The 20,518-nt window shown below is 40.3% G+C and overlaps 1 protein-coding gene across 4 annotated transcripts in view; it reads right to left on the minus strand.

Annotated features, from left to right (window-relative positions):
- DPP8 (dipeptidyl peptidase 8) overlaps nt 1–12,644 on the minus strand; it is a 69,932-nt gene extending 57,288 nt beyond the window's left edge. For 2 of the 4 annotated variants that reach the window (XM_040493001.1, XM_040493004.1), the window contains exons 1-4: nt 12,532–12,644; nt 10,636–10,772; nt 8,173–8,442; nt 2,900–3,012 (exon numbers count right to left, since the gene is read on the minus strand). In XM_040493001.1, the coding sequence (XP_040348935.1) occupies nt 2,900–3,012; nt 8,173–8,442; nt 10,636–10,672 (420 nt within the window). In that variant the 5' untranslated portion in view covers nt 10,673–10,772; nt 12,532–12,644. The other 2 variants (XM_040493003.1, XM_040493002.1) reach the window with 2 other exon arrangements.
- Nucleotides 12,645–20,518: the final 7,874 nt, after the last annotated feature.

Here is a 20,518-nt window from a genome sequence, read left to right on the forward strand (position 1 = left end):
GAATGTATATATTCCCTAGTTTGTTCAATAAAAAACCTAGAAACGATGACAAACCCAATAATAATGAGCATTCCTAGTACCCACATCGTGGTCTCTTAATACCAATTTCCTCTAAAGGAACTAGAGTTCCTTGCAGAAATGATGGACTCCAAGCACGCAAAAGGCAATGTGTAAGGTGGAAAATCTTCATTATAGCAGCAAGTATCATGCCAAAAGGATTTGACACGTCAAGTTGAAGGGGCTGTCACCAGCCAAAAATAAGACAATTTGTACAGTAAGAATAATAACTGTCAGTGGATCAAAAAACATCAAATAGGCTTACTCTACAAGTTTATGAGGATGGATGCACACACACACACACACACACACGCACACACACACCAAAAAACACTTTCCTCTGAAAAACCTAGGTGATCACCTATGAAGGACTACAGGAAACAAATTATTTGAAAAATGATAAATAAGGGGAAAGAATCAAAATTTATTCTGCCTTTCCATTGTTTCTTGAGTTTTTGAATAGCAATTTCTTTTTATAGAAGTATTTCAGTTAATAAATGAAGAAGGAATAATAAAATACCACCATTTTTTAACTCCTCATAAATTAATGGATTTTGGCAATGATCCAAAGGGTGCTATCATCACAAGAAGAGAAATAAAGTTCTATATGCCTCCTGATGGAAGCAAACCTTATCTAAGAAGTATTCTTTTTTTCTACATTGTGGTAAAATACATGTAACATAAAATTTGCCATCTTAGCTATTTTAAGTGTTTAGTTCGGTAGTGTTAAGTATACTCACATTGCTGTATAACCCATCTCTGAATTTTTCATTTTGCAACACTGAAATTCTATACCCATTAAACAAGTCCCCGTTCTTCCCTTCCCCCAGCCCCTGGCAGCCACCTTCTACTTTCTGTCTCTATGAATTAGACTGCTTTAGGTACCTCATATAAGTGGAATCATATAGTATTTGTCCTTTTGTGACTGGCTTATTTCACTTATTATAACGTCTTCATGGTTCATCGATGCTGTAGCATGTCAGAATTTCCTTCTTTTTTAAGGCTGAATAATATTCCATTGTATGTATATACCACATTTTGTTTATCCATCCATCTATCCATGGACACTTGGGTTGTTTCCACCTTTTGGCTATTGTGAATAATGCTGCTATGAACATGGGTGTACAAATATCTTTTCAAGACCCTGCTTTCAAAAAAAAGCAAACCTGGGTCTGATCAAGTTTCTAGATCTAACTACCTATTCATATTTACAGAAAATATGGGGGCCAAAAAACATATCAAATAGCACCACAGATAAGCAATCAGCAAAACCTTTCTTCAATGGATAAAGTACAATGAGGAAAAAAAAGGATAGAGGGAAAACCAATAGATTAAAAGAGACCTATTAATAAATTATAACATGTGAACCTTATTTAGACCTTGATTTGAACAAATCAAGTGTAAAAAAAGAGAAATTTTATTAAATATCAGGGAAATTTGAACACCAGTTGAATATTTCATATGAAAAAAAGATCAGCAGTTTTTAAAGTTATGATAATGATGCTGTGGTAATTTCTAAAAAGAATTTGTTTTTTTGTTTTTGTTTTTTTAATTTTTTCAACGTTTATTTATTTTTGGGACAGAGAGAGACAGAGCATGAACGGGGGAGGGGCAGAGAGAGAGGGAGACACAGAATTGGAAGCAGGCTCCAGGCTCTGAGCCATCAGCCCAGAGCCCGACGCGGGGCTCGAACTCACGGACCGCGAGATCGTGACCTGGCTGAAGTCGGACGCTTAACCGACTGCGCCACCCAGGCGCCCCAAGAATTTGTATCTTTTAGACACACACTGACTTATTTACGAGTGAAACAACATATCTGGCTCTGCTTCAAAATGATCCAAGAAGTGGGGGTAGGGATTGCAAGGGGAGACTGGTAGGGCTGCAATAAAATGTAAATGGCCAAGATTTGATAATTCTTGATAATTACATACAATTTTACTAGTTTGAAATTTTCCACAATAAAAGTTTAAAATAAAAGTTTGATTTATTAATTTGCAAACTGTTTCATTAGAAAACTACCATTATTTTGGTTCTTAAAAACAGGAATTTTTCTGTTTTAAAGAAAAGTCATGAAGTCTATGTAAAAAACAACAGTGATATATTTGCAATCAAAATGATTAGTTATCATAGAAATTATTTTTTTTAATTCCTAAGAATAGTATCACATTTAGCTCATTTAACCCAAAATGCTATTTAGTAAGGAAATATTCAATGTAAAATAATAAATGGGAACCAAAAGGGCAAACGATCACACCCAAACTGTCATCTTGTTCTTGGGATGTTTTCAACTATTTGCTTTTTGTCTAAAGATAAAATATTGAGGAAAACAAACAAACAAAAAAACCCCCCTAACAACCCCTAAGCTTTTGATTCTACATAAATTGTATTATACTATTTAGAAATAAAAACTGAACTTAGTGTCCTTACATTAGCACTGTTACTAAGCAGTAAAACTAAAGATTCAATTTAAAAATTTAAACAAAAGCTTTCTGGAACTATATATCTGCCTTTATATGAATATAAAGGCAGAAACATATATCTGCCTTTATATGAATAACTCCTCCCCCAAAATGTGAGAACTATATAACTAACAAGTTTATAGAAGGGGAAGGTGGTTTAACAGGGAGAAAGTAGTTTTGAAACCTGAATTGTAACATCCCTTAGTTTCAGATGTTGAGAATTAAATGGAATTTAACAGTCATACATTCAAAACTATAAACGTGTTTTCATTCTTTTTGATTCACATCTACTTCAAATATAAAACCCACTTGAATTTCTGCCTCTTAATAAAGGCATCTGAAAATGTACACCAAATCACAGGAATAGCAATGTTTAATCCTACCTGAAAAAGATCCAAAAGAGGCTTCCAAGAGAGCATTAAGACTGCTGCTCTGTTGATGGTTTTGGGAATTTCAGAATAAAACAGTGTATTTTCTCTGTTCTCACCAGACATAGCTATAAGAGAAAAATAATCATTTAAAAATCATTTCCAGAAAAAGCAGTCTACTGCAATCGTAGTGGTAAGTACATAAAGCCTTCTACATAACGCGAAGTTTTGCACTCTCTGGGAAGGTTAACAGGTAGGAGATGCACATGCCATTTGCCACGGGAATTTTCTTCAGTAAAACCCAGGCTTCACAGAAGAATGCTCTAGTTTCTTTTCAATATTCAGATCCTGGACCCTCTCAAAACAAACGTGAAAGTGTGTAAGACGATATAAGGACAAATATCTTTTTAGTTTTTTGAAAATTGTTAAGCCCTCTTACAAGTTGGCAATAGATTCATGAAACGCAAAAGCATGGAGCTTTGTGGAAACTTCAGGTTACTAAGTTTCTTCTTCTCCTGAATCATTGAAAATTCCTATTTAGGAATTGTGGCTCACCTAGTTGAGCATCCAACTCTTGATTTCAGCTCAGGTCATGATCTCACGGTTTGTGAGATCAAGCTCCACGGAGGGCTCAGTGCTGGCAGTGCAGAGCCTGCTTGGTATTCTCTCTCTCCCTCTCTCTCTCTGCCCCTCTTGCTTGTACTCTCTCTCAAAATAAATAAATAAACTTAAAAAAATAAAAATACTTATTGGGGCGCCTGAGTGGCTCAGGTGGTTAGGCGCCCGACTTCAGCTCAGGTCATGATCTCACGGTCCATGAGTTCAAGCCCTATGTCTGGCTCTGTGCTGACAGCTCAGAGCCTAGAGCTGCTCTGGATTCTGTGTCTGTCTCTCTCTCTGCCCCTTCTGTCGCTCACGCTCTGTCTCTCTCTCTCAAAAATAAATAAAACATTAAAAAACTAAAAAAATACAAATAAAAATACTTATTAAAAAAAATTAGGGGCCAGGGGTTGCCTGGATGGTTCAGTCGGTTAATTTAAGTTTCCGATTTCAGCTCAGGTCATGATCTCGCGGTTTGTGGGTTTGAGCCCCATGTTGGGCTCTGTGCTGACAGCATGGAACCTGGAGCCTGAATCCTTCTTTGGGTTCTGTGTCTCCCTCTCTCCCCGCCTTTTCCCCGCTAATGCTCTGAATAAAATTTTTTTTTATGTTGATTTATTTTTGAGAGAGAGAGAGAGAGAGAGAGAGAGAGAGAATGCACAAAGAGCCATGAGATCATGACCTGAACCAAAGTCAGACACTTAATTAACCAACTGAGCCACCCAGGTGCCCCTAAAAAATACTTATTTAGAAGTATACATAGATCTAACTGAATACTAGTTTTTCCTGTTATAAATATCCTATAACCATAGTCAGTAATACATTTACATTACTGAAATGTAATACATTTCAGATCTAAGTATACTCATTAAAACAAAACAAAAATCTGCTATTTGATTTGCTAAAAATCTCTTTGTTCTTCATTGGGGAAGGATGAAGTAAAGAGGTCTATACTAAGTAGAAGTCAGGTCTATTCTGTGAAATCATGCAGTAACTGAATGGGAATATCACAGCAGTGTGGAATGAGCTACATACAAAAGAGAAGTAATAGAAACACATTATGAAGATGTGAACCAAAGAAAATTCAAAGTAAAACAAATCCCTTCTACCATAAAATGTGCTAGAATGGTATCATTTCCAAAAAATCTAGGGGAGAGTGAAGGAAGAAGAAAATAAAGCACAACAGGAAGACCAAGGAACTCTCTCTCGGCTAGAACAGATCCTCAGCCTAGTGTGTTTTTTTTTCTTTTTAATTTTTTTTTTCAATGTTTATTTATGAGAGACAGAGACAGAGCATGAGCAGGGGATGGACAAAGAGAGGAGACACAGAACTTGAGGCAGGCTTCAGGCTCTGAGCTATCAGCACAGAGCCCAACACCAGGCTCGAACCGACAAGCAGAGCAGGTCGTGAGATCACGACCTGAGCCGAAGTAGGACACTTAACCGACCAAGCGATCCAGACGCCCCATTAGCATAGTGTTTGTGATAATGGCAGAGGAGGTAGTGTATGGAAGGGCATGGTAACTTCCATGCTAACCCCTGCAAAGGCTGGGGATGAGCCCCCAAATATCCATGTCTTCCTTTATTTATTTTCATAAACTGTTCTTAAGCTTTCTTAATTTGTACTGCCTTTTGGAATAAAAAGATATCAACTGACATTCACTTTAGAGCTTGACTCTGTCTTAAACCTATTCTGTAATTCTAGAGTTACTTTGTTAAAGAATTATCAGAATGGCAGTCACCTATCTATACCATTCATAACTTTATAAAATGTGATCATATCCTCCTTAAGCCTTCTCCTTCTAAGAGTCTTCAGCCCTGGGGCGCCTGGGTGGCTCAGCCGGTTAAGCGTCCGACTTTGGCTCAGGTCATGATCTCGTGGTCTCTGAGTTCAAGCCCTGCATCAGGCTCTGTGCTGACAACTCAGAGCCGGGAGCCTGCTTCAGGTTTATGTTTCCCTCTCCTTCTGCCCCTCCCCCACTCATGCTCTCTCTCAAAAATAAACATTAAAAAAAAAAAAAAAAAGATTTGAGTCTTCAGCCCTCAAACATGAAAAACTTGGTTCTCATCTATTTTCAAATGAGAACCATTCCCCATAATCATTTCAGCTGAACCTCTTGAAACTGTGCCTTGTTCCATGTCTTCCCTGGCTTCATATGTGACCAATAAAAACTTCCAAGGCATTCTAGGCACACACACACCAGTTCCATATAAGCACAAAACAAACTTTTCCCATTGTTTCTCTCCTGATGACACACTAGAACACACTTATGGGTGTTCAAAGTATATTAAAACTTTTAGAACAATGGATTTATACAAAAAAATATTTTAAATTCAGATGAATATAAAAGACTTGAACAAACGAAAAGGCATACAACTTTCTTGAAGAGCTCAAAATTCTGAAGACTGTCAATTTTCCCTAACTTCACCTATAAATGTAACATCAATCCTAAAGGAGTTTAAACAGCATCAGGGAAAAAAAAGCTATCTAGGCTATTTTTAAGTGTTCATAGAAAAACAAGCAAACAAAAATAGCCGAAACAAATATGAAAGAGAGTGATGAAAGGTGACTAGTGCTACCAAATAGGAAAACATATAGAGCTATGATAACAATAATAGTAATACTATGCTGCACTCGATCTGAGGGAGCAATGGAACAAAACAGAAAGTCCAAAATATATACAGATTTTAAATGACATAATCCTGGAGTTGGGAGAGCCTAATTTTTTCTTTTTATGTTTATTTATTTTTGAAAGAGAGAGAGAGCGCGCGCACAAGTGAGGAAGGGCAGAGAGAGAGAGAGACACAGAACCCGAAGCAGGCTCCAAGCTTTGAGCTGTCAGCACACAGCCTGACATGGGGCTTGAACCCACAAACTGTGCGATCATGACCTGAGCCGAAGTTGGACGCTTAACTGACTGAGCCACGCAGGCGCCCCAGGGAGAGCCTTTCTAGATACGATGCCAAAGCCTACAGAGAATACAAATTTAACTATCAAAAAAAAAAAAAAAAAAAAAATCACAAATTTCTATGTGGCAAAAGGCACTAAAGGCAAAAGACAAATTAAACCTCAGAGGAAAACACTACAATGGTTTAATTCCCTCATTATACAAAAAAAATGTTTTAATAAGAAACACCCACAGTCCAACAAAAAACAGACAAATGTTATAAATCAGTCACAGAAAAGGGTATATAAAGGTCTCTTAAATATGTAAAAAGATGCTCAACCTCACTTATAACTGGAATTAAAACTATAATGAGATACAGGGATATAAGGTACAGAGTGGTGACTATAATTCATAATACTGTATTGCATATTTTAAAGTTGGTAGGAGAACAGATCTTAAAAGTAGGTAAGTGGGGCACCTGGGTGGCTCACTTGGTTAAGTGTCTGACTCTTGGTTTGGTTCAGGTCATGATCTCAGCTTCATGAGTTTGAGCTCTGCTTGGGATTCTCTCTCTCCCTCTCTGCCCCTCCCTTACTGGTACTCTGTCTCTCTCAAAATAAATAAACTTAAAAAAAAAGTTATCATAAAAAAAATCATTGAAAAAATTTTTTGTTAACTATGTAAGGTGAAACATATCTAGTTAAAATCTAGACATTATTATAAAATATCTAGATCATTTATTTTGGTGATCCTTTTATATTGTACATAAATATCCAATCTTTATGTCATATACCTGAAACTAATATATATGTCAATTATACTCCAACTTAAAAAAATAGTAATTTATAAAACTAACTACAATGAGATGGCTGTTCACTAATCAGACTAGAAAAGATAAAAAAGTCTGATTACCCACTACTGGTACAGGTGTGTAGAAACAGATACTCTGAGACAATGCTGATAGGAATATAAACCCTCGATGGAAGGGTAATTTGACAATATCAACCAAAATTCAGAATACATACAACTCTTGTCCCAACATTCCCACTCTCTGGAATCAGTCCTATACATAATAAAATTCACAAATGTACAAATTGATCTAACACAGAAAATATTCATCGCATCATCTTTTCTAACAGTATAATAGAAAAACCTAAATGCCCATTATTAGGGGCATGGCTAAGTAAATATGGCACAATTATATAATGGAATACTCTGGAGTTGTTAAAAAAAAATGCATCTATAATTACTGATGTGCACTAATCCAGAGAATAGCTCTAAAAATATATGCATGTATATGAATGAAATAACCTTGAAGGAGAGGAATAAATTTATTTTTAAAAGGTTAATAAACAAAAAAGTAAGTCAGTGGCATAATATATTTAATTTAGATGGATCTTAAATCTGGAGTGAACAGGCTCAGAAAAAAAGACACCAAATCCAGTCTTGGTTTAAAAAAAATGAAAGTAGCCACTGATGAGAGTGGTTTTACTGTTTGTGTTCCTAATCTGACCATTCCCAAGGAAAGGCATTTTGAACTAGCTTTAGGAAGAAGTAATTTCTGGCATCTTTAACTTTGATTCTGAAAGGCAGGCCACAATCAACTCATGGTTTCGTACCTGCAAGTGAAAATAATGGGACAAACCGAAATTACAACAGCACCAAAACTGAAGTTCTTCCAATCATTTTTTTCCCTTGAATGGAACATTACTGATTCATTTATTTGTTCACCAATTGTATCTAGCTTGTAAGTTTGAATCCAGAAAGAATTTCCCCTAGAAACTATGACTTCATACTCACCAAGGTAATAGATCCTGTCTGAATGAGGCCCATCTGGATCATTCCTCTTCACAAACATAAAATCATGTGGTGCCTTAGCCATCATATAGCCATGATATTTTCTGGTATCAGCAAGCAGCTTTTTAAGCTGACTCCAGGAATATCGCTCAACATAAAATGGCTCCAATTTAGGACGATCCTGTGATTCAATATTCTCCTCACACTCTGCAGTTTCAAAGATCTCAACACCCAGCTGTTCTGTTTCCATTGCTGCTGCCATGTTGCATTTTCCTAGAAAAATAAGGCACATGAAGTTAGTTGTTCACAGGCCTGCCTTCTTTTATATTAATCGGAATGACAGTCTGATAGTGCTCCCCCCCCCCGAAAAAAGGCAAGAAAAAGATGGTCTTCAGCACATTTGCAATGAAAGCTAGTAAAAGTAATAGCTCCCTCTTCTCGATTCAGTTTAAAAATGAGATTTTTTTTTAAAAATTGAGGTCATGTCTATTTCACTATGACTATAAATCGCTTTAGGACCTTTTATAAAAGGCTGTCCTTACATATCTCTTGCCAAAATTCCTTTTTTCTTTCCCACACTGGAAGGAAACAGGCCATATGCCAGTTGGCTGCTATGTTCCATCCAAGAGCATGTCAATAGTGAAGCTAAATGTGCTAAGGGAGCTAAGTGTTTTTGCACTTAAAAAAGTAACACATTTGATAAACATGAACTTCTTCAGTTAACAGAAATAACTGTGACCAATTAGAACAGTGATAAAATTGCTGTCAACAATGTACTTGTAATAATACAATGTAATGTAATAGGGCACTTACCCATGAAAATATAAACGCTGTATCCTTTTAAATAGAACTCCAAACAACAAAAGACTTAACTGGCTGGTACATTTTTCTTTGTCTTCTGCTCTTGCCTAGACATCACTATCTTACCATCACTTTTGGTGACTATAAGGAATTTATGTAACTATGATTATAGATTATACAACTTTTACTCTCAGAGAGGAAAAAGATACTATTTTCAAGCGGCTTTAATTAGTTGAAATAGTTTATGCAAAAAGCATTTAACTTTTGTACTATCGATATTTGAAGTGGGAACCCAATTTACCAGTTCAACCCCAAAACAATATTAACATTTCATCTACCAATGGTGTTTTTTTCATTTTACAAATTCAGAAGAGGATGTATTTTCCTTTATTTCAAAACTTAAATGTAACACAAGCAAAGTATCAGAGAAAATATCAAGAAGTGTTATCATAAGCCATTGTGTGATGTTCTGCCACGCATTATTCATGAAACTACCAAAAAGAAGCAACATAAAAATTCTGGAGCAACCTGCTTTTTTTGATTTGGGAGATAAATAGATTGCATTTATGTAACGGATTTCACATAATTATTAACTACTTCTAGGGCAACAATCAGTACATGATTGTATATTTAACACGATGTCTTTTTTAAAGCTCAGCTTCCCAGGTTCACAAGAGTTCGTGGTAACTACCAACCACAGAGAAAAAGTAATTAATTAGGTGTGGGTTGTGAATTACTACACTAGGCAAGCTTTACGGCAGAACAGTGTGTGGCCAGAACAGTGTGTCTTTTTTCATGCTACAGCGAAACATATTACCATTTTCAATGTAACAGTAGCACAAGTGGACAAAAAACCCACTCAAGAGTTTTATCAAGTATCCAACTTGTAATGTTACTAGGACAGGACATTTACTTCCAATGACCAAAATCCAAACAGTTCAGTAGAGAAAAGTCATTTAGCTCAACTGCTACTTAGCACACTGATAGTAAGGAGCAGTTTATGACAGTGGTGACTGCCCACCTAAAAGCTAATGGGAGGCCTACTTTCTATCAAATATGTAAGTGGATCTAGTTCAACTCCTAACAGAGCGAAGGACAAGTGAGAGAAGCTACACAAACCGTGCTCATTTTTTTGAACCCCCCATTTGTTAAATTTGGAACTTCACCTTCAAACCACTGCTCACAAGAATAAGGCTAGGGAACAGAAGAGGGAAGTTCAGCGGGCAGACTTCCCAAGGCTTAGTGCCCAGCTTCCTGAGTCACCGTTAACTTGACATCTCTCCTATGTAAAAGTTGTGTTAGCGCGCACTTATTAATAGCAAGTTACCTGCTATTCTAAGTTGTACTAGGTCTCTGGACTATTTCTGTCTCTGTCTACACACACACAAACTTCACAGTTCAAATGACATTCTACTACTCTATGTGCTTATAGTAAATGTACATCCTGCATTTTCCAGGATACAGCTAATACTATACAATTTTAGTAATATACACAAGTGTGTAACTAAATGACTTAAGTTCCAGGTTTCCATAACATCTTATATTCAAATACATTCCTAAGATTCTAACTTCAAAAATTAGGAGAGTCAGTATACATTTTCAGCACAGTGCATATATTTCACTGCCCCCCTACCTCTTCACTTAAGGACCTTCCCTCATGCCTACCTGATTGTATTTTCATCTGCTCAGATCTCTTCCACATTCAAAGAGATCTTTTTCAAGTGACTCAACTTCAAGCATAGATCCCTCTGCTCATCTTGCTCTCTTCTCACAGGAGTCTTTCCTTTTCTCACCATCCAATCCTGCTCACCAGGATAATGAGATAAGATACAAGGCTGTTGTTGATCATTATTAAAACGGAGCATATGTGGCCAAAAAGATTAAATCTCAAATCTCAAATAGTACTTAAAACTGAAACAGAAATAACCTTCTTGGTGTAATATATAATGCCTGAATTATTTTCTATCTACATTTTAGATTATTATAATTACAATTTTTTAAAAATCTCAGAAATGTACAGCCTAATTTACTCAAAAGGATATCCAAACACAGTCTAAATCCTGACATGTATATATACATTAAAAGGCAAATTATGGAAGACCTTCAAAAAGTATAAAAGGCATACAAATGTGAGGTTACTCAGTGGCTGCCGTAAATCCTCAAAAATGACAGAGGATTAATAAAATTTATTTCTCTGTGCTTGTTCCTGTTCCTGCTTTTACATTATAATACATACTGAGCTGGGTGGAGACAGACTCCGTAGAATAACCAGTAAAAATTATAAAACAGGCCATTTTCATGGAAAGGGAACTAACTTGCATTTAATAATTTTTTTCATAAGATGAAGAATGCGCTATCCGTTTAAAGTGCACTCCACTTTTGCTCTTTTCCTTTCCACCTATAGTCTGAAAACAATTGAATTAGGTAACTTTGCCCTAAAAGGAAACATTAAGCTTGTTGAAATTTTGGCTTAGTAAAAGGAAAAAGAAAGGAGGAGCTGTGATTACACTTGTTACTTTGTTATCAGTTTTAATTCTGGGCTCACCAAGTAGGTGAAGGGGAGATGCGGTGAGAAAAGGTCAGTGGCAATGGAGGGAAAAGGGTGAAGCTATGCTAGCATGAGAACGATGGACTAAGATGTCAAGACATGTTCCCATGTACTAAGCCCCTCACTCAGATAAGAGCGTGTTGGGTTAGAGAACGGCTTCAGGACTCCTGAATTTGGACCCACTAAAACGTCATTCTTAATTTTCAATCCAAGAGGCAACCAGTCGTCCAGTTGAAACACCCCAAGCGTCACTTAAGCCTAGCCATTTCACTTTTCTGGGTCCAGAGCTAGTGGAGAGGTTGATTATCACAGACTGGGCAAAGATCTTGAAAGGTGTGAATGGGGAAGAAGAGGATAGGTGTAGCAGAGAATGTTGAGGAGAATGCGGGGGGGGAGGGGAGGGAATGCCAAGTCTTAGAAGTCTTAGGAGAAAAGCGTGTGAGGGGGAGAGGTGGGGGAGCGGGAAAGGAACGTATATATCCTGCCCCGGGTGGGTGAAAGAGAATGAGCGGGGGGGGGGGGGGGCCCCCCCCCGCAGTGAAGCAGGGAGGGAATCGACCTAGAGTGGGACAGGAAAAAGGAAGGAACACCGGCTGGGAAACCAGAAAAATCTCAGTCCGAATCCGATCCGCCACAGTCGAACTTTAGGCAGATCCCTTCGCCTCTGCGAGCTTCTGTTTCCTCATCCGTAAGCCCGGGCACTACCCGGCTCCCAACCCCAGCGAGGCTCAATTAGGATAACGGACGTGGAAGCCGGGAGGCCAGCACCCAGCGCTCAGGGGGCGCCCAGTGAACGTTGGTGGACTCGGAATCTCAGAGCCTCGGCTTCCTCTTCCGGCAAGCGGGGCCCCGCCACCGGCTCTGATCCGCGCAGGGCGGCGCGCCGGATACACCGCACGGCGGGCTAACCGGGAGAGCGCGTCGGGCGGTTCCTCCGTAAGGCGGAGCGGGCCCGCCGGGCTGGGGCCCAGGCCTCGCGGGCGAAGGGGAAGGAGAGGGGGCGGATACTGCACCTTCCCCCCCGGCCCCGCCCGGAGCGTCCCGACGCGTGCTACTGAGCGGGCCTGCGCCGCTTCATGCCGCGCCGCCTCCACTCCCGACCCGGCTGCAGCGGCTTCCTCGGCGACGGCGCCGGTGGCAACCCAGGCGGCGAACGCGGCACTTAAAGGCGGCAGCGGCAGCGGCGGCGGCGGCGCTGGCGCCTCGGAACTTCCGGTTCGTCGCGACCCGCCCTCCGACCAGCGAAGGCTCGGCGGGGCCAAGAAGGGCGCCGCTCCCTGCTGGGTGGGGTCCCTTGCCACAGTGCAGTCTAGTGGCCGGAGGAACGAACGCGGCGCGGAACGGACACCGCTGCGGTGGGGGACCGAGATGAAATCCAGAAACGGGTGGCGACTTGCTTGAAGTCGCAGGACGCATTGTGGCGCGTGTCTGCTCATCCATCTTTTTTTTTTTTTTTTTTTCATTCAGCAAGTATATATTGAGTGCCTGCTATGTACCAGGCAGAGTTTGTAGACGCTGAGATCAGAGCAGGGAGCAAGCCAGTAAAAATCCCTGCCCCTTCTTGAAGATGACAGAGGGGAGGAACCAAGGCCTTAGGGAACTTCTGAGCGGCCCACTGTTGTGGTGGAGAGAAACCTGAACTCGGAGTCAGAAAGCTTGGCTCTAGTACTAATTAGTGATCTTTAGCAGGTCAGTCGATCTCTTTGAGCCATGGTTTCTTGATCTGTAGGAGAGATAGAACACATTATGTAGTTGTAATTAAGGAAAACCTTATGTGTCACAATAACACTTAAAGAGGAAGAAACTGGCTCGGGCAGGGAGGTGACCAATTTGCTGTAATCACAACCAGAGGCAGGTCTGTTAACCTGTAGTCTCTTCCTATTTCACACCATGCATTGGCTGAGAAAAAGAGAAAAAGGGAGGCTGGGGAGATGACTGGGAAAGTGGAAGGTGTATAACAAAACAGTGGAAAAGCTGGCCTCCCCTCTCTTCTTTTACTCAAGGGACCATGTGTCAGAGGTGTGGATCATTAGGATTTATTATAATAGCACTAATAAAAGATCCATTTGGGTGCCAAGATTCCATTCTTCATTGTAATTGCTCACTTTCACTTTAAATGAGTCTTCCCTCGGGCTTTTTTTTCAGTTGAGCTCCCCTAACAGAAAGGTACAGGCATTTTCACTGGGACTCCTCTGTGAATTTTCTGCAAATGACCTGAAAGTAGGTTTTAAGACTTTGAATGCACATGCACATACTAACAAAACACAAAACACAATGAAATATCTTGCAGTTCATTTCATTCAACCAAGTGTTTGTTGAATCGCTGCCATGTGCCTGTCACTGTTCTAAGCACTGGGGCTACAATAGTGAATAAAGTAGACAAGATCCCTTTGTGTGGTTTACACTCGAAAAAGAGGAAAAAGACCTCCCCAAAAGCAAGCAAACAAAACAATATATAATTTTATGGATTTTAAAAAGCAAGCTCTGGAGAGGTTAAGTACTTGCTTAAGTCATTTGACTAATTATGGATTGATCTAGGCTTGAATTCAGATTTCTTGGTTTTTAATCTCACTTTCTCTATGGCAGGCTTAACAAGCCTCAAGCCAGAGGAAGCTGTAAGGGAACATCTCCACCCTGCACCCTGGCAACCTCCCATGTTGCCTCACACAGGCCTCACGGGCAAAGTCTTTGAACCAAAGCTTATCTGAGTCTTAGCAGAATGCTTTGTGATCTTCCCAGAACAGGAGAGGATGGGAGGCTTATGAGGATCTCAAGCCAATCTCCCCTGGCAGCTTCTCATTTCCCAGGTTCTGTTGAGATGTGGGCTCTCTGTCCCACCCACTCAGAATATCGCTGCAGAATATGAGAACCACTTAGCTGCAGTCTAGAATTGGCTTCTCAGCAGCTGGGTATGCCACAACTTACCCTGCAGTCATCTTACCCCATCTGTTTCAGTATTCTCCATTTTGATTTGTGGGACAAGGACCACTGGCAGCTGGCACCTTAATGTGTTCTTCCTTTTGTTGTGTAGGTAAGTATTAAACTATCCTAATCTGAAGTGGCCCGTTGTATCTCTACTGGCTAACTCAGTCAGGCCAGGGTCTTGCCAACCTTGTGTATGTGCTTGACAAAGCCTAGCCAGCTTGTCGCCACCCTGCACTCTAGGAACTCATCAGGAAAAGGCAAGTTGTCTAGCACACAACATCTGAGTAAATAGTCTGTGTTAACATGGCGGCGTTGATACAAATTCATTCTTGCATTTAAAAAGTCGGGTTCTGGGGCGCCTGGGTGGCGCAGTCGGTTAAGCGTCCGACTTCAGCCAGGTCACAATCTTGCGGTCCGTGAGTTCGAGCCCCGCGTCAGGCTCTGGGCTGATGGCTCAGAGCCTGGAGCCTGTTTCCGATTCTGTGTCTCCCTCTCTCTCTGCCCCTCCCCCGTTCATGCTCTGTCTCTCTCTGTCCCAAAAATAAAATAAAACGTTGAAAAAAAAATTAAAAAAAAAAAGTCGGGTTCTGGCATAATGGGCAGGGGGCAGTAAGTGTGAGTGAAAGCTTGTATGGCAAGGCCAAGTGAGAACGCTTCCTAGGGAAATCTGGGCTGCCTCCTGGAGCTATGCCCGTCTGAGGCAGTCAAGTCCTTGTCTGGGTCTAGCCTTATGTTTTAGAGATCCTGAGAGTTTTCCACACTGGGCCTCCTCAGAGACCAGCCTAAGAGTCCTTCTGTGTCTAACACTCCATGATCTTCAGGCAGTGGTACTTTTCCTCTGGTATTCACAGGTAAAAGCGTGCACTCCCAGGATCAGACATACCTGGGATCATATCCTGGCTCCTCTCCTTACTAAGGAGATACTCCTTACTCCCAGGCTTTTCTAAGTTTTGTTTCTCTCATCTGTAAAATGCCTTCAGTAACATCACTGAAATGAATAAATGAAATATATAATGCATTTAAAGTGCTTAACAACACGTGGTGCACATTAAGCATTCCGTTTATTAATTCTATTTATGAATGGTGTTGATGATGACAAAGATAACAACAAAAACCTTTCCCAGAGGGGCATGCCCAAAGCCTCGCCGGGTAGCACTATCCATGCGACAATAAGCATCATTTGTCACAATTCACAAGCATCAATTTGAACACAACATTCTGACATTCATTACAGAAAGATCCACTAATCTTCCCTCTACCCTATCATAACTTTCTTGTTTTATATACATATTTTACACATGTAGCAGGAGCAATATTTTCAAGCCACTTACAGATTTGTACTGCATTTAATTTCCTTAGTTTTTCCATAATTTGACCCAACCTATATTTATATGACCCATTTCATTTAATAGTAAAAAGTGTAATCTTGATTAACTCTAGGCAAACCCAGTCATTCAATTCAGGATCCTTTCTGGTGAAGGGTGTGACGGCCAATGCCTTCTCTAGACTTTCATCCCAGCTGTACTGGTTTGAATAGTGTCCTCCTCAAATCTATGTTCATCCAGAACCTCATAATGTGACCTTATTTGGAAATAGGGTCTTTGCAGATGTTATTAGTTAAGATCATGTTAGAGTAGAGTGGGTCTCAAATTCGTTGACTGGTGTCCTTATAAGAAGTCCATATGAGGAGGGGTGCCAGGGTGGCTCAGTTGGTTAAGCATCCGACTTTGGCTTAGGTCACGATTTCACAGTTCGTGAGTTCAAGCCCTGCATTGGGCTCTGTGCTGACAGCTTGGAGCCTGGAGCCTTCTTTGGATTCTGTGTGTGTGTCTCTGCCCCTCCCCTGCTTGTACTCTGCTCTCTCTCTCTCCTTCAAAATAAGTAAACACTTAGAAAAAATTTTTTAAATAAAAAACAAAACAATAAACAAACAAACAAAAAGAAGGCCATATGAGGAAATAAGAACAGATATACTCACAGACATTTGACAGCAAAGGTGAAGATTGGAGCAATGCTGCCACAGGCCATAGGGCAGCAAAGGATTGCCAGCAACCGCCAGGTTGGATTCTTGCCTAGAGCCTTCAGGGGGAGCATGGTCCTTCCAGCATCTTGACTTTGGACTTCTAACCTCCAGAACTGTAAGAGAATAAACTTTTATTTATTTATTTATTTATTTTTTATTTTTCATTTTTTTTAGTTGGTTAGTTAGTTTGTTTTTGAGAGAGAGAGAGAGTGTGTGTATGTGGAGTGGGGGAGGGACAGAGGAAAGAGGGAGAGAGAGAATCCCAAGCAGGCTCAGTACAGCCAACGTGGAGCCCAGTGTGGGGCTTGATCTCATGAACGTGAGATCATGACCTGAGCTGAAATCAAGAGTCATACACTTAACCGACCCCTAAACTTCTGTTGTTTTAAGCCATGTGATTTTGTGGTATTTTGTTATGGCTGCCCTAGGATACGAATATACCAGCTAATCCTCAGGTATGACCTTCCCCCCATCATGAAGTACTCAGTGAGATAGCTGTTATCTGTCAGTCTCTAGTTGTGAATCCACACTGTGTTCTATTCCCTCTCTGCCCCACTTGCTGGCCCTTCTCACATTTGTTCCTGCACCTTCACCCATATCCAGGAAGCCTCTGGCCCTCTTGCCGATCTTTAACCTTTATCTCCACTAGGTGACTGCTGCTCTAGAGCCTTGCGCTAATGCCTGGGCAAGAGCACAGGTCTTTTCTTTCCCTAGATCCCTAAACCTGTCATGGGTGTTGAGGGGGGATTCCCTCAGCTCTGGATAAGCCCTTAAGGGGAGGTGAGGGCAAGACTGAGGCTCCTTCTCAAGGGTACTCCCTTAGTTCCCCCTGCCCCTTTAAAAAAATCCTCCTGGAGTTTACTGAACTCCAAAGTCAGGTTGTATCATTTGTGTAAATGTCATTGAGCAGAGTCCCTTACTTCTCTTTTGACTTTCTTCTCCCTAGTCTACCTGGAAATTTTTTATTTAGTCTGCATATTATTCCAAATATTTTCTGTTTTACATGTGCAGCCAGGTTTAAAAGAGAAGAATCTGATGTCTCTATTCTCCGTTTCCATGATTACAATTCTCCAAGAGCCATGGTTGCCACATCCTAGCCCCCTAAATTGGGAAGAATCAAGGGTTATAAAGAAGGAAAACAAAAACACAAGATATTTCCTTGTATTATAGCACTATGTAAAGTTGTAATTGGATTTTTTTTTTTTTACGTTTTCTTATTTTCATTTAAGTAATCTCTCCACCCAAAATGGGACTCGAGCTCCTGACCCCAAGATCAAGAATCACATGCTCTTCTGACTGAGCCAGGCAGGTGCCCCTGTGATTGGAATTTTTGTATTTTTTTATCATAAACATTTTCAATATTACTAGTTTCTTTTTTTTTTATTTTTTTGAATGCTTGTTTATTTTTGAGAGAGAAAGACACAGAGTGTGAGTGGGGGAGGGGCAGAGAGAGAGGGAGACACAGAACTCGAAGCAGGCTTCAGGCTCTGAGCTGTGGGCACAGAGCCTGTTGCAAGGCTTGAACTCACAAACCATGAGATCATGACCTGAGCCGAAATCGGACGCTTAACCGACTGAACCACGCAGGCGCCCCAAATTTTATTAGTTTCTAATTCACCATTTTGCGCTGCTGTATTGTTTTTTCATTGGTCATTCTCCTTGTGTAATTTCCAGTGTTTCACCCTGTAACACCATGAACATCTTCATATATACTTATTCCTTTCTTGAAGTTATTTTTAGAACAAAGACCCCAGAGGGGAATTTGCTACACATTGCACAACTGTTTTCCAAAATGATCCCACGATTGTATATTGCTCTTAGCTACAGTCAGCATGGGTGTGCCAATTTCACTAAAACTTTTCTAACACTGGGCATTATTGTCCACAAATGTATTTTAAGCATCTATTTTCTGAAACACATTGTGCTAGGTGCTGTAGGGTACCAAAAGGAGGCAGTCTGTATTCTAGAGAGATTTATAATCTAGTTGAGGAAACAGATTATAAGCATATAACGAACACCCTAATAACAGTTGATTGCAGGATATGGTGGGCTAAAGTTTGTTTTTCCACTTCCCCCATATTTTGTACCTTCTGGGGACTAGCACAAACCAAGCTGCAATAACAAAAAAGGGCCTTTCCTGCTGATTTTCTTTTCCATATTTAAGTTTTTGAGTAGGTAATACTATCACATGACCCCAAATTTGACAAATGGAAAGGTCTATAGTAAAAAAAGATTCTTCTATCCTGCTCCTCCAATTCACCCAGTTTCCTTGATATAAAAACAAATAACTATAGATAGATAGATAGATCATTATTCCTCCCACTATTCCACTATTTTTAATACAAATGGTAGCGTACCAACTGTCTGCACCTGCAACCATGTATGCGGTTCAGAGAACCAGGACTTAACAGGCAGATCAAACTGAAGAGGGTGGAAAGGCCACTCCCCATACCCAAGTAAGGTTGAGCCTGAGGTGGGGTCATTCTGTACCTTTTTCTGAACTATGGATTAAGGGGAAGGGTCTTCTTTCTTTTTCTTTTTTCTTTTTCTTCTGTCAATGATTGGCCGCAAGGCCCACCCTCCTGGAATAGCTAGGAGGTTACAGACCTACTAACTGGGTTCATACGATGCCCCAGTGTGTGCCTGGATTGACCCAGTGAGTCTCCGGCTCCACTTTCAGCTTTGTGCTGTCTAGATAGACAAACGTGATTTTGGTTAAGGATGTCTAGGAGCACCTGGGTGGCTGAGTCAGTTCAGCGACTGACTTCTGCTCAGGTCATGATCTCACGGTTTGTGAGTTCCAGCCCTGCACCCTTCGGATCCTCTGCCTTCCTCTCTGCACCGCCTCCCTCCTCTCAAAAATAAACATTTAAAAAAAAAAAAAAAAGGATATCTAGCTGGGTGATTCTGGGCGAGGCACAAAACAGCCAAATTCTACACTTCATTTTCTAAAACTTCTTCCACGAACAGAAGATTTTGTAAAAAGGTGAATAAGGAGAATGTGCATGATCCTTTGTCCAAAGCCAGAAAACAGCCTTAAGCACTGAATACATGCTTCATCGGTAGCAAGCACTCAGCAAATGCTTCCTGTGGCCTGAGAAGGGAGAGATGGCCCTGGCCCTGGGGCTAGGAAGGCTACATCTAGAAGGCAGGACACACAGAAAGTACTTAATTTGCATTTTTATTTGACTAGTATTATCATAAAACCCTTAGCCCTACTTACTTAAGCTTGGCGGTGCTGCTTGGGTCTGCCTTTTTATACCCTCTGCTATCTTTTTGTTTTATAGTTTACCCTGATGCTACTCAGTACCCTCTCCATTTCAATTTTTTTCTTCATGGATTTCCCCTGGAGAGAGGAGTACACAAGAGCTGGCCTCCTTGCAGGAAAATTTAGAAATAGCCAGTAAGATCATCAGAGAGGATGGAGTCTAACTCTCTCGTTTGATGGATATGGAAACTCAGGCCCAGAGAAGTTTCCAGTACATTACTGGTGTTCAGTTGAACCAGGCTGCATAGGCCCTCTTCCTTTGTATCTTTCTTAAGGAGGACCTGAAGCAAAATGTCCAGATTCATTCTTCTTGCTTATCAATAGCTCTCATCTTGGATGGAGGTCAGTTGATAAGCCTCAGGTTTCAAGAATGCTGGATTGAAATGATTTTATTTTTTATTACACACCTACCAGAATGGCTAAAATTAGAAAGACTGAAAATACCAAGGATATAAGGCAACTAGAACTTTGAAGAATTACTTGTAGGTATGTAAATTGATCAGAACACTTTGTAAAACTGCTTATCTCCTGTGTCAACTATACGAAAAAAAACAAAACAAAACAAAACCAGGAACCAAAAACCCCCCAAACTGCTTATCTACTAAAGCTCAACATACACCTACTCTATGACCTTGCATTTCTACTCCTATGTATTTATCCAAGAGAATTAAGCACATTTATACAGTAAAAGATAATTACATAAATGTTGATTGCATTCCATTATTTATTTATAATAGCTAAAAACTGGAAACAATGCAAATGTCCTTCATCAAGAGAATGGATA

Source organism: Herpailurus yagouaroundi, unplaced genomic scaffold (assembly GCF_014898765.1).
Source record: "Herpailurus yagouaroundi ecotype Mexico unplaced genomic scaffold, PumYag 184, whole genome shotgun sequence".
NCBI classification, from domain to species: domain Eukaryota; kingdom Metazoa; phylum Chordata; class Mammalia; order Carnivora; family Felidae; genus Herpailurus; species Herpailurus yagouaroundi.